This window comes from Monodon monoceros, unplaced genomic scaffold (assembly GCF_005190385.1).
Source record: "Monodon monoceros isolate NGI ecotype Baffin Bay Population unplaced genomic scaffold, NGI_Narwhal_1 Super_Scaffold_21, whole genome shotgun sequence".
Taxonomy (NCBI): Eukaryota; Metazoa; Chordata; class Mammalia; order Artiodactyla; family Monodontidae; genus Monodon; species Monodon monoceros.
In genome coordinates, this window is record NW_021703778.1 from 75,967,340 (window position 1) to 75,981,053 (window position 13,714).

The 13,714-nt window shown below is 53.5% G+C and overlaps 1 protein-coding gene across 1 annotated transcript; it reads left to right on the forward strand.

The window, feature by feature from the left end:
* The first annotated feature begins 10,019 nt into the window (after positions 1–10,019).
* On the forward strand, positions 10,020–13,136 carry ISLR (immunoglobulin superfamily containing leucine rich repeat). The gene is made up of 2 exons (XM_029236425.1): positions 10,020–10,265; positions 11,095–13,136. Exon 2 carries the CDS (start codon positions 11,103–11,105, stop codon positions 12,387–12,389), a length of 1,287 nt encoding a protein of 428 aa, XP_029092258.1. The 5' UTR covers positions 10,020–10,265; positions 11,095–11,102; the 3' UTR covers positions 12,390–13,136.
* Positions 13,137–13,714: the final 578 nt, after the last annotated feature.

Genomic DNA, 13,714 nt, shown 5'->3' on the forward strand with positions numbered 1-13,714 from the left:
GCCAACAGGCAGACTGGGTCTGGCTCCCTTCCTCCCACTGGCCCTCTGGGGGCTTGACATTGTGGTCAAATTCCACCTTCATGTCTTTTATCCTCCCCTTTCCTGCTGAAGCCACAACCAATCCAGCCTGTTGGACTCCTTGAGAACCAGACAGAGGTGGGTTTGAACTCTGGTCCCCTTATTTCCTAAGCAAGGGGACATTGACAAATTCCTTAACCTCAGCCTCAGTGGTCCCTTCTCTAGAATGGACAATAAAATGACCTACCTTTTGGGGCTTCCCTGGTGGTGCAGTGGTTGAGAGTCCACCTGCGGATGCAGGAGACACGGGTTCGTGACCCAGTCCGGGAAGATCCCACATGCCGCGGAGCGGTTTGGCCCGTGAGCCATGGCCACTGAGCCTGCGCGTCCGGAGCCTGTGCTCCGCAAGGGGAGAGGCCACAACAGTGAGAGGCCCACGTACCGCAAAAAAAAAAAAGAATACCTACCTTTTGTGTGGTTGCAAGGAGATGGTTTGTAGGGTCTGGCACATGGTAGATTCAGAATGGTAGATATGATTTTTGGTAATAATCAAAAATCATTGGTAATTCCTGCCTCAAGTAGAAAAAAAAAGGTTAAAAACAGGGGTATAATTAATTAATTTTTTTCAAGTAGGAAAAAAAAAAAGGTTAAAAACAGGGGTATAATTAATTAATTTTTTTCAAACGCCTTTCCAGCCCTAAACTGGAGGATTCTTCTCTAGAATCATCAGAGGAACAGCCTGTGAAGATAGGGTTTCAAGTGTAGGTGTTGCTGCCTCTGAGTACAATGTCCCCACCCTGGCATTTGGGGTAACCCTCAGCCTAATGGCTCACACACCTTAAAGAGGAGCTGGTGAATCGAGGTGCCCTCCATCTCCCCTCTGCCCCCTTCCCACCCCCAACCAGCCATCCTGCTTGGGAGGGAGGTCTCATGGGCTAAAAGACCAAAGTGCCCAATGGGAAGTGGTAGGGAGAAGAGCCAGTGAAGAGCTCTCATTTTCCCGGGTGGACAGTTAGGTTTCTCTCGTGTGAGACCATCATGAAGGGGGAAGACAAAGATAAACCAAGAGACCAGGCATTTCCTGAGGGCAGTCACTGAGCTGGGACTGGGCAAAGGGCTCCAGAAAACACTAATGATGGTTGGAGTTCTTCCAAGAAGGGGACCCTCAAAATTCTCCAAAGCGATGGGCCTCCTTGGAATAGAAAGTTCCCTAGCATTGATGGTGTTCCAGAGGGAACTTTATGTTGGAGTATCGGGGTGGAGCATGAAGCTTCAAATGGGCTGTTTGATGAGATGCCCTCTCAAGCCCAGCCTTATTCTGGGATCTATAACTGACAAGTCTTCAGGGTTTCAAAGGGCTTCCAGCTGCTTGAAAAGCAAAAATAAACAGAAGAAGCTCGTATGTCAATAAAGCGAGGCATTAGGAAAGTAGGGGCTTTTAATATGAGGCAATGTCAGCACAAGGAGACGTATACAAAGCTGGGTCATTTTTAGAATTTGGTGAAGGCACATTATTCTTTTGACAATAAGAATAAAGAAAGCAATTAGAAACTCCAGGAAAATCAAAAGCTGTACAAAACAGCCATCACCCAAATATAAAGCAAATGAAAATATGGCAAGCCTTCGAGTAGTTGATGGAGCCTAAGGAAATTGAATACATGTGACCTTGATGCATTCTTAGCCACCCTTTGAGTGGCCTGGGCATCACGACACTGGATCGGAAGGGAAGGAAATATAATCCTTGGGTACATATTCCTTCTCTCAGCAGAGGACTATACTCATAGTAATATCGGTTTATTGATTTTTTTAACTTTTAAAGCCAATCTAAGGACAAAATGCAACTGTCATGATTTCAAAACAGCATTTAAATATTATCATCTTTTAAAATGTAAGACTATTACAGACAGGTTGAGAGGCAGATGAATGGGGGGAGGGGAAGAGGAGAGATAGGAGTGGTAAATTTCTCATTTTATATAGTGGGAAGGCAGTAGATGGTGTCTCCACTCCATGGAGTAGCAAGGAAGATGTAGTGTTTAGAGCGCAAATGTAACCAATAGAAGAACCAAAACTATTTTAACTAGCAAAACTCAGGAGGAATGGGGGAGAGAAGAATGGGAGCATATAAGTGAGCTAAAACGTGGTTTTCCATAGAACAGTGTATTCCTTTCCTAAGGCTGTCACAACAAAGCACCAAAACCCAGGTGGCTTAAACAACAGAAGTTTACTGTCTCACAGTGCTAGAGACTGGAAGTCTGAGACCAAGGTGTCGGCAGGGCTGGTTCCTCCGAGACTGTGAGGGAACACCTGCTCTATGGCTCCTAGCTTCTGGGGTTTGCTGGTAACATTTGGGGCTTCTTGGCTTGTAGATGCATCACTCTGATATCTGCCTTCACCTTCACAAGGCATCCTCCCTTGTGTCTTTACATGGTGTTCCCTCTGTGTCCCTTTTTTGAATAAGGACGCCAATTTTATTGGATTAGGGCCCACCTTAATGCCTTCATTTTAAATTGATTATCTCTTTAAAGACCCTATTTCCAAACATCACATTCTGAGGTACTGGGGGACTTCAACATATCTTTCTGGAGGGAATACAATTCAACGCATAGCAAAGAGTCACAGATATTGTCTAAAAGTCTCTGTATCAAGACAAGGCGTTCTATGCATATAATTTAGATTTATGCAGGTCAATATCACTTCATTCCAGGCAGTGGGGCCCCGGCCCTGAGGCCCATGCTTTAGAGGGCTTGGCCCTGACTCTAGCCTACGGCGCCAGGCTTTTTTTTCAGTGTAAGTATGTCCCATGTAATATTGGGGCCACACTTATACTAAAAAATTATTGTTGTCTAACTGGGTGCCCTGTATTTTATCTGGCATTCCTACCTGAGACATGCCTTTCAAGGGGACTTTTCTACCTAGATCCTACACCCCAACTTCTGGAGCTGGGGCCATGGAATTCTCTGCCCAAATGAAATGGCCTGAGCCTGCTTCCAGGGCCTCTGTAAATCTTTTCACAATGACCACTCCTCCCCAGGCAGAACTACACCAGGGTGTGTGTACCCCTAGGCCTGAGTCAGTTCGAGGGAGGTAGGGAATGTGGACAGAGCTTGGGTGTGAGGGCTGCGGTGTTCACTTCCCTATGCCTAGGGCCCCTCGTGATACAGGATGGAGCCTGGGGTGGGAAGAGAAATAGGACAGCTGTAGGTGGGGTGTCCTCTGCCTGCCTGTCTAGTTCTAGGCTGGGACTCCCAAGGAGTACAAGAATTCTAAAGTTGAACTTGGCCTTCAAATGGTAATGAAGGAACATTTGTCAAGGTAAGAGAATAGAACATATTATGTAGCTTGCAGGATTTACAACTTTTAAATATTTAGACATATGTTATGTGCATCCCCAAATGTACCCTTGCCCCAGGTCCTGCAAATGTTCTGGGCAGGCCCAATATGTGTAACCACAGCAGAACTAAAAACAGACACCATCCCAAGTTGTTGCCTCTGGGGAATGGATGGGGGAGGGAAGGGTGGGAGGCAGAGGACTGTAGTATTTTGTATTAAGCCTCTCTGTCCATTTGATATTCGCGGGCCTCTCACTGTTGTGGCCTCTCCCGTTGCGGAGCACAGGCTCCGGACGCGCAGGCTCAGCGGCCATGGCTCACGGGCCCAGCCGCTCCGCGGCATGTGGGATCTTCCCGGACCGGGGCACGAACCCGCGTCCCCTGCATCGGGCAGGCGGACTCTCAACCACTGCGCCACTAGGGAAGCCCGCATTCTTTACTTTGTTACGAAAAGTATTCAAGTTCCCAGTTCCTCCCTTAAGTCTTCCTGATCCCCAGCTCACACACCCTTCTCTCAACCCCTACACCCCATGCTGTGCAGCATTCTGTCCTGCCTGGCCCTCTCCCAGAGGTCTTTGCAGCCAATGCCACCTCCCTAGGCAGACTGGCCTCCTGTCTCCTTGTCTTCCCCTGAGAGGTGGCCTTGGACCGAGGTCAGCATGGCCCTGTGACCCTGCCTCCCCGTGGCCAGCAGCCTTGGCCGGAGCTCCTCTCCTCCCTCCATCTGCAGCTGGTGCTCCCCACTTGTACACCCTAGGAAGCCCCTCAGGGTTGGGAGAACCCTGACTGCAACCTCTTTCTGCAGGTTGGTGTGGAGCAGCATAGCATGGAAACCTCGCTGCAGCCTGGCCTGTTGATGAGAAGCAGGTGTCCTGAGGGCTTTCTGCTGTAGGTGAGATGCTCCATGCTCCTCCTGGCTGGCCCCTCCTTTCCCACCCCTGTTCTCTCATGTCTCCTCCCTGCCTGCTCCCCTCTCTCTTCTTTTTCTCTCTCTGCCCTTGTCTCCCTATTTCTCCTTTTGTCTCTTTGCATTACTCTGTAGTCCTCTGCCAACTGCCTCTACTGCACTTTCCAACAAGGCATGGGGACCATTGCTACTATTTCAGACCCCAAAACCCTGCTTCATACCTGGTGTTAACCTACCTCCGCCCCACCCTCTAAATCTACACCCGCATCTAATCCTGGCCTTTCAAGCTGACCCCTAACAAGTGGCCTTGGCCTGTTCCAGCGCACCATCGCTACCTAGGGACTGGGATCCTGACCTTATATCTCTGGTCCCAGTCTAGAACCTTAATTCAAAGACTCACTCATTCACAGCACTCCCCAGTCCCACCCCTAGCCTTTGAGAAGGCGTGAGGCTGAAAACTGGAAATCTGCTATGTGCCCTGGGTGTGTGGCCGAGGTCTGAATTTCTGGAAACTGTGAGATTGGCGGGCAGAAGAAAGAAAATAATTCCAATGAAATATGCCGCAGTTAGCGCCGCTGCTGAAAACGGCCCCTGCGAACTAAGGGAAAGGTCAGGAGAGGGCAGTGAGGATGGTACTAGGAGGCAGGGACCAGAAATGCCAGCTAGAGAGTGTCCAGCGACAGAGAGGGCAGTGCCACACAGAAGGGAGGGGCTGGGGAGGCCCTGGGCAGGTGGAGGAGGGCCGGGGGGCAGAGGCTTCCTGCTAGGAGACTGGAGGTCTTTTCCTTCATTCATTCATTCAACACTATTTACCGAGCACCTGCTAAGTGGCTGACCCTTTGGCAGGCACTGGGGGTATCGCAGTGAACAGAACAAAGTGCCCACCCACGTGGAACTCATATTCAGACTGGGGAGATGGACAAGAATTACACTCACAGATATGTCAGAGGTAAGTGTTAGGAAGAGGGACGGGGAATTCCCCGCTGGTCCAGTGGTTAGGACTCAGCGATTTCACTGCCATGGCCCGGGTTCAATCCCTGGTCGGGGAGCTAAGATCCTGCCAGCCGAGAGGCATGGCAAAAAAAATTAAAAAAGGAAGAGGGACAAGTAAAGCAGGGTGAGGGGACAGAGTGACAAAGGCTGATTATGTAAGGTGGTTGGGGAAGGCCTCTCTGGGGAGTTGGCATTTGAAAATCTCCATAGACTAGAGGGAGTGAGCCCTACAGAGTCCAGTTTGAGAAAAGAACGAGAGCAGTGCCCCCAGCGTGGGAGCAGGTGATGCGTGAGGCTGGACACAGTTAGCGGGGTGGAGATGGGGCCAGACAAGTAGCCAGGGGCAGATCAGAGAGGCACCTCCTGGTTTCCAAGTTCTGAAGAACTGAGACTGGAGAAGAGCCGAGAGGCCCTCACACCTGAGCGAAGGGGAGGGGTGTGTGGAGAGGAAGGTGGAGGGTGGGAAAGGAAACGGGAGTGAGGGCATCGTGGTAGGGTCAGCCAGGGGCCAGGCCGGCTCTGCCTGGGCTGGGGCCTCTGGGCTGAGGCTGATGCAGGGGAGGAGATGGGGCCTGGCCTGCCGGCCCTACCCACAGCCTCAGGAGCCCACACAACGCGCTGACGCTCGAGCCATCCCCACATACCCGCAGTGTGCGTGTACCAACAAGCACATATGGAAAATCAGCACAGGCTCACGTGCATGCAAACAGAAATGATTGTGCGTGAACGCACGAGTGCACGCAGACTCCTCATGTGAAGGTAGGCATTAGAAATTCTAGAACATCAGGGCTGAAGGACATCAGACCATCTCATCTGACTCCCACATAGGACAGAGAAACTGTATTCTCAATGGCCCAGGCCAGACTCTTCCTCCTGGGAGACCCACAGGCTTAACCAAGTCCCACCGGGAGCCGCGGAGCTTCCTCCCAATTATTCTAGCAAGCTGTGTGGAGGGAAAGTGGGGTTGGAATCAAGACCAGCCTGCCCTCTCCGCATGATGGCAACAGCCCCCAACCATGGCTGGCCACACATCTGAGCACCAACGGTCTCCTTCTTCTCAGAGCCAATTTCAGGGCCCAGCAGACCCTCTTTCTCCATCTCCTTTTCTGTGTCGACCTTTCTCTACCTTTAGGTCTAACCCTGGCTGTCGGTGATTGCTTTCTTTCTCTCTTCCCCCATCTCTGTCTCCCTTTTCTCAGTCTCTCGGTTTCTCTCCAGTTCCCTCTGTGCTGGGCTCTGTCCCTCTCACTCTATTTTCTCTCTCTCTCCAGGATCTTTTTTTGCCTTCCAGGAAAAGCTGACGTGGCCCCCTGGTCAGCTGGAGTGAGGCCTCTTTGGGGTGGTGGAGTCAGGCTGGCTGAGCCTCTGCAGCAGGAAAGGGATTGGCCGCCCTGGTGGGAGGGGAAGGCAGGAGGAACGGGAGGAGAAAGGGCTGGGCTCCTGCGGAGGGCTGGAGAAGGGGGAGCAGAAAGAAAAACTCTGTGGGAAGAAGTGAGCACCACCTCCCCTGCTACGGTGATCAACTGTCCCAGTTGGCCTGGGACTGTCTGGATTTTAACACTGAAAGCCCCGCATCCTGGGACTGTTGGTCACTCTACCCTGAGGCCCACAGGAGCCAGGATGGGGCTGGCAGGATGGGCTCCCAGACCTGACTCCTTTCCTCCTCCTCCTAATTCTCCCTTCCACCGTTGCAGGGCTGCTGAGGATCCAGGGATGGTGGAGGGGTTTTAGGGTCTGAGAGAAGCTCTCTAGCCCTAGACCTTTGGGCCTCCATCTGTGATCTGGGGACAGTCAAGGTATCCACATACTCACCGAGGATCCCCATCTCCAGGTCCACAGGGAGCTCCCGGCTGGGAAGAGGAAGGGGAGCCGACCTCCAGTTTGTGTCCTTGCCTGCTCGCATTATCTCCTGTGGGATGGGCTTTTCAGGAAGAACTTTCAGTCGATGAGGGGATGATGGTGCAGGGAGAGCGAGGGGTGGGGGCGGGGGTGGGTGCTGCCTAGGAGTTGATAAGCCCAGTCCTTGGAGTTGTACCACCGCTTCTCAGGCTCGGCAGGGAGTGGCCCTGCGTGGCCCACTGTGAAGCGCCTTGGAGGACACTATGCTTCTTGGTAGAGGCCCACTGGACCCTGACAGCCCTTGTCCTATTGTCCTTCTTGGTAGAGGTGGGGCACACTTCACCCTCAGGAGGTGACGGGATCTGGGCAGATGGGGAAGAGCTGTCAGTGACCAATGTGTGCAGACTCAGCTCTGCCTGGGTGGGCAGGTCCCTCTTGCTGCTCCTGCCGTAGCACCACCCCGTTCCCCCCTGCCTCCACCCCCGGTTGCTCTGCATGGGATTCCAAGGGCAGCCTACTGTTGGGCTGCCATCAAGGTCTTTGATGATGGGGAATGGGGGTGAAAGGACCCCCAGGAAGCCTGGTAACGTGCTCACTCACCCAACAGAGGGTGGGTCTCCCACATTGTATGAAATATTCTTAAAATGTCCTGTTCTGAGGAAGCCGGTCTGGGCCCAGGGTCCTTACCTGTAAAATGAGGGGGTGGAGAAGGTGGCCTCCAAAGCGCTTTCATTTCTGGCAGCTGACGCCCACGCAACTCATCCATTCATTGAGTCAAGGGGTATTTACTGAGCATCCTCTCTGTGCCAGGGGTTAACAACAACAGGGAAGATAAGATGTCTGCCTTGAACAGGCTTCCTCTCTAGTAGAGGGGTCTCCCATTAAACACATGAGAATAAACTTATGTCAAGTGAATTAACTGAGAAAATCTCTAATAGGAAAGACAGTTCCAAATAAGTAAGCTAACAGAAAAAAAAATGCAACTTGAAGAAACCAGCAATGCAGATAGAATGAAGCTTTCAAAAAAAAGCTATTATTAACGTCAGAGAAATACAATATATACACATGAAACAAGAACTGGATGCACATCAGAAAATCTACAAACAACAAATGCTGGAGAGGGTGTGGAGAACAGGGAACCCTCTCGCACTGCTGGTGGGAATGTAAATTGATACAGCCACTATGGAGAACAGTACAGAGGTTCCTTAAAAAACTAAAAATAGAATTACCATACGACCCAGCAATCCCACTACTGGGCATATACCCTGAGAAAACCATAATTCAAAAAGACACACGCACCCCAATGTTCATTGCAGCACTATTTACAATAGCCAGGACACGGAAGCAAGCTAAATGCCCATCGACAGACGAATGGATAAAGAAGATGCGGTACATATATACAATGGAATAAAAAGGAACGAAATTGGGTCATTTGTAGAGACGTGGATGGAGTTAGAGACCGTCATACAGAGTGAAATAAGTCAAAAAGAGAAAAATAAATATCGTACATTAATGCATATATGTAGAATCTAGAAAAATGGTACAGGTGAACCGGTTTGCAGGGCAGAAATAGAGGTACGGATGTAGAGAGCAAATGTATGGACACCAAGGGGGGAAAGCAGGGTGGCGGTGGTGGTGTGATGAAGTGGGAGATTGGGATTGACATATATACACTAATATGTGTAAAATGGGTAACTAATAAGAACCTGCTGTATAAAATATAAAATTTAAAAAAACAAAGAACTGGACGCAAGTATCCTCTCCCTGGAGGATGCTAGTGTTGGGACAGCAGAGCCCAGGGAGCGAGGCTGCGTCCCCAGACAGGCGGCACCTAAGGTGGGGTTTCAGGCACTTGGGAGGCCACAGAGAGACTATTCCAAAAGGAGCAATGTCCTTCAGCCTCACCTGGCTGCCAGGTGGGTAGTCCTGGGTGATGGAACTGTCTCTGTGAGCCTGAGTGTCTTAGAATCCCAGTCTGGAAACTGAAGCCCAGCTGGTTCCTGTCCGGAGCTTTCTTTTACCCGCTTGGAGCCCAGTCACACCCCTGCCTCCCGCCCGCCCACCACTTCCAGCCCAGTGGGGAGCCAGGGCTGGAGCCTTGGAGCCTGGGGACCTCCGGGGTTACATGTGTTTAGGGCAGCCCAGCCTCAGAGCCAGCAGGCAGGCCTGACACGGGCGGGCCAGGAGGATGTGTTTTCTTACAAAAACATCTCTAACCTTTTGGCTTCTTACTGAGGCTTTGGAGCATCGTGGGTGTTTTATACACTTTGGCCTCAGCTTTTCACTGGAACACACCCACCACCCACACAGACACACAGTCACAGATATGCACGCTCACTTCTACACATAAACATGCACACACACACACACACACACGCCCAAATATACAGACAGACTCACATACACCCACACAAACACAGAGACACACAAAGACTCAGCCTCACACCTACACAAAAACACACACCCAAACATTTCCAAACACACAGATTCACCCATACATGGTCTCACACCCACATCCACACAAACACACATACAAACTCATCTGCACATAGAGATATCACACCCACACTCAGACATGCACACGCAAGTGTACACACAATCCCTCACACGGTCTCAGCTTGGAGAATGCCCCCCACCCCCGCGCATTTATTTCTTGTTCAAAGTGAGGTTAGAAGTCTCCCACCTTCCACGGGATTCAGTTTCTCACCCTTCCCCCCATAAAAATCCTTCTGGCCACATCTTTTCTTGGGTCTTGTCCAGCTAGTGCTGTGTCTTTAAGGAAGTTGAAGCTGCTAAAAGTGAGTGAGAGAGAGAAAAAAAAAAAAATCAAAAAATTTGGCATCTTTTCCCCCTCAAGTTTCTGGTGTCACTTATGAAACACGGGTCCTTGTTGCTGCAGAGAAGCAGTTGTTTTGCTGGAAGGAGGAAGTATACGGGCTGCCTGGGCTTCCTTCCTGCAGCCTCCTCTCAGCAGACGGTCTCAGGCACCCCGTTCGGATAAGGAAAGGGCAGGCCCAGGTGTGCAGACTGAAGGTGGGGCAGGGACCAGGCTGCCCCGTCCTCCAGCATCTTCATCTTCCCTTGGCCCTGCAGACCGTCCAGGGCTAACTCTTCCTTTGTTGCTTTTTTGGTCCCATCTTAGAAGAGGCTCTGCTTGACTAAGAAAGAGTAGTTTGAAGGTAAGCCAGCTGGAAGAGGGCTCCAAGGGCCAGTGGGAAGAGAGGGCAGCCTGCCGGGCACAGGGGCTGGGCTCCCCTGGGCACTTTCCTGTTGGTTTGGGGTGCTTGGGACAATCCCTTGCTTGGATCTGTCCAGGGGGCCTCAGTCCCTCTAATAACCGCAGCCCTGGAAATCTCAGCAGTATTTGGGTTGAGCCACTGGCCTCACCCAAGCCAGCTGAGAGGTCCTGGCAGGGGTTTATTTAGGCAGCTGCCTGGCGTAGTTTGAACCGAATAGGCCAAGGGTGTGATTCTGTAGAAAGGGTCTGGTGTCTGCTGTGGTCACGGGCCGGTAGGAACGGGAGAGCGGTGGGTGGGGCGGATGGGGGTGGTGTGCATTGCACAAGGGTCCTTGTCTAGGCCGGGGCAAAGCATACCTATGGGGGGCTCTAGTGGGAGGGACTGCGGCCAGGATGTGGGAGGGCAGGGGGGAGGTTCTGCCAAGTGCTGGGGGGAGGAGGTGGCTGGAAAACAGATCTCAAGCCATAAAGTCAGCTCGGAGCTGGCCGATGCAGGGAGAGCTCTCTGCTCAGAGAAGGAGCTGGGGTCCTCTTCCGTCCGGTCTTCACCTGCTCCTGACTGCATGACCTCGGGCAAGTCCTGGACCTTCTTTGGGCCTCAGTTTCCCCTCCTATAGAATGGGGGTGGTGGGCTAGGTGGTATTGGGTCTTAGCTGGAAGATGCTGGCAGGTCCTTCTGATGGGGAAGAGCTCTGGGTCAGGGTGCTGAGAGGGATGAGTGCCTTCTGTGTGTCCTCGGGGTCACCTCGGTGGCATGTCCTTCTCTGCAGGAGGTAGGATGCAGGAGCTGCGTCTGCTGTGCTGGGTGGTCCTTGTGGGCCTGGTGCAGGCCTGTCCCGAGTCCTGCGACTGTGGGGAAAAGTACGGCTTCCAGATCGCCGACTGTGCCTACCGTGACCTGGAGGCCGTGCCACCCGGCTTCCCGGCCAACGTGACCACGTTAAGCCTGTCGGCCAACCGGCTGCCGAGCTTACCAGAGGGCGCCTTCAGGGAGGTGCCCCTGCTGCAGTCGCTGTGGCTGGCGCACAATGAGATCCGCAGGGTGGCCGCTGGTGCCCTGGCCCCTCTGGGCCAACTCAAGAGCCTGGACCTCAGCCACAACCTCATCTCTGACTTTGCCTGGAGCGATCTGAGCAACCTCAGCGCCCTCCAGCTGCTCAAGATGGATAGCAACGAGCTGACCTTCATCCCCCGCGACGCCTTCCGCAGCCTTCGCGCCCTGCGCTCACTGCAGCTCAATCACAACCGCTTGCACACACTGGCAGAGGGCACCTTCGCGCCGCTCACCGCGCTGTCCCACCTGCAGATCAACGATAACCCCTTCGACTGTACCTGTGGCATCGTGTGGTTCAAGACGTGGGCCCTGACCACTGCTGTGTCCATCCCAGAGCAGGATAACATCACCTGCACTTCACCCCACGTGCTCAAGGGCACACGGCTGAACCGCCTGCTGCCGCTGCCTTGCTCGGCACCCTCGGTGCAGCTCACTTACCAGCCCAGCCAGGACGGCGCCGAGCTGCGTCCTGGCTTCGTGCTGGCGCTCCACTGCGACGTGGACGGGCAGCCAGCCCCCCAGGTTCACTGGCACATCCAGACGCCCGGCGGCACCGTGGAGATTGCCAGCCCCAACGTGGGTGCCGATGGGCGTGCTCTGCCCGGTGTCCTGGCAGCCAGCAGCCGGCCGCGCTTTCAGGCCTTTGCCAATGGCAGCCTGCTCATCCCCGACTTCGGCAAGCTGGAGGAGGGCACCTATAGCTGCCTGGCCACCAACGAGCTGGGCAGTGCGGAGGGCTCGGTGAACGTGGCACTGGCCACACCAGGCGAGGGTGGCGAGGATGCACTGGGGCGCAGGTTCCATGGCAAAGCGGCCGAGGGTAAGGGCTGCTACACGGTTGACAATGAGGTGCAGCCGTCGGGTCCTGAGGACAACGTCGTCATCATCTACCTCAGCCGTACTGGGGGCCCCGAGGCTGCAGCAGCAGGAGGAGGGGTCTCTGAGAAGCAGCCCCCAGGGCTGCTTCTGCTGGGCCAGAGCCTCCTCCTCCTCTTCTTCACTGCCTTCTAGCCCCACCCCCACCCAGGCTGGGCTGGAGGAGGCCCAAGGCCTCGCTGACTCCTGCCCCTGACTCTGCAGCCGTCCCTTACAAGTGCTGCAGGGGTCTGGGCTCGGCAACTCTCGAAGCCTGCATCGGGGACTTCCCATCTTCCTACCTCCCTTTCTCATCTCTTCTGGAACACTCACTGCCCCAACTTCTAGACTTGCTCAAAGCTAGTGACTAGGACAGAATTTGATCCCGTAACTCACCGTCTACGGTGCTAATTGCTGCTAACCACAATGCCCATGCTCCCTTCTCGGGGCAGCGTGCTGACAGGGCGGCGCCCTAACCAAGCGGGGTGGGGGGGACTCACTGATGGAATTCTGGGCACTGGGACTGACACACTGCCGAAGGCTATGGGTGGGGCTTGGGGCTTGGGGCTTGGCAGGGAGGTAGGCTGAAGCAGACAGGACACAGGAGACTAGGATGTAGCGGAAGTGGCTGGCGTGGCTTTGAGGCTCTCTGACCTGCTTGAGCTCCTGCTGACCTTTGGCGTTCTCTGATGACTTGGGGGCTTGGGAGGCTCTGCCCTCATCTCAGACAGGACTGGAGTGTCCAGAATGTCCTTCATCTCCTCACCCTTCCTCCTTCAGTGTGCCCCTCCACCCTGGACACCTGCCCTGTCTTCCTCTCCAGGTATGCATCTGTAGCCTGCCCCTCCAGAGAGACCAGGCAGCCTGGGGGCGGCAGAGAAATAAACAGCATTTCTGGTGCTCCCCTGCATCTGCCTGGTGTTTTGTCTGGATCTAGGGGGCCCCTGGTGGAGGATAGGACTGGAAGGACAGCCAGCCTGCCTGTCCACATGTTCCGGGGCCTGTGAGGCAGGGAGGGGTGGCCCGGTGGTGGGTTCAGGGCTGGGTTGAGCTGCAGATGTTCTCCTCCACCCCCCACCTAGCCCACGGCACAAATCGGGGTATGAGCCTGACAACAATTGCAAAGGCTTCTCTGGGGTCCCTGAGCAGTGGCCTGAAGGAGGTGTTTTGGAGGGGGCATGGGGGAAATCAAGTGCCTGGGTTGTGGCCTCTCTTCCCATTCCTGCTCCGGGAAGAGATGTTAGGGAACAGTGAGGAAAGCGGGGACGGGCAAGGCAAGATGGAGGGGAGAGAGAAGGGAGGAGAGAGGGGATGTAGGATGGGGTGAGAAGGAAAGGGAAAGACCCAGAGAGACTGAGGACAAGAGAACATATTTGAAGGAGAAGACAGAGGAAATGAATGGTACTTCCTCCCACATTTCCAGAAAGAGGAAATAGTATTCCTGGAGGAAAGTCTTTTCCTCACAGAGCAGGGGGATCAGG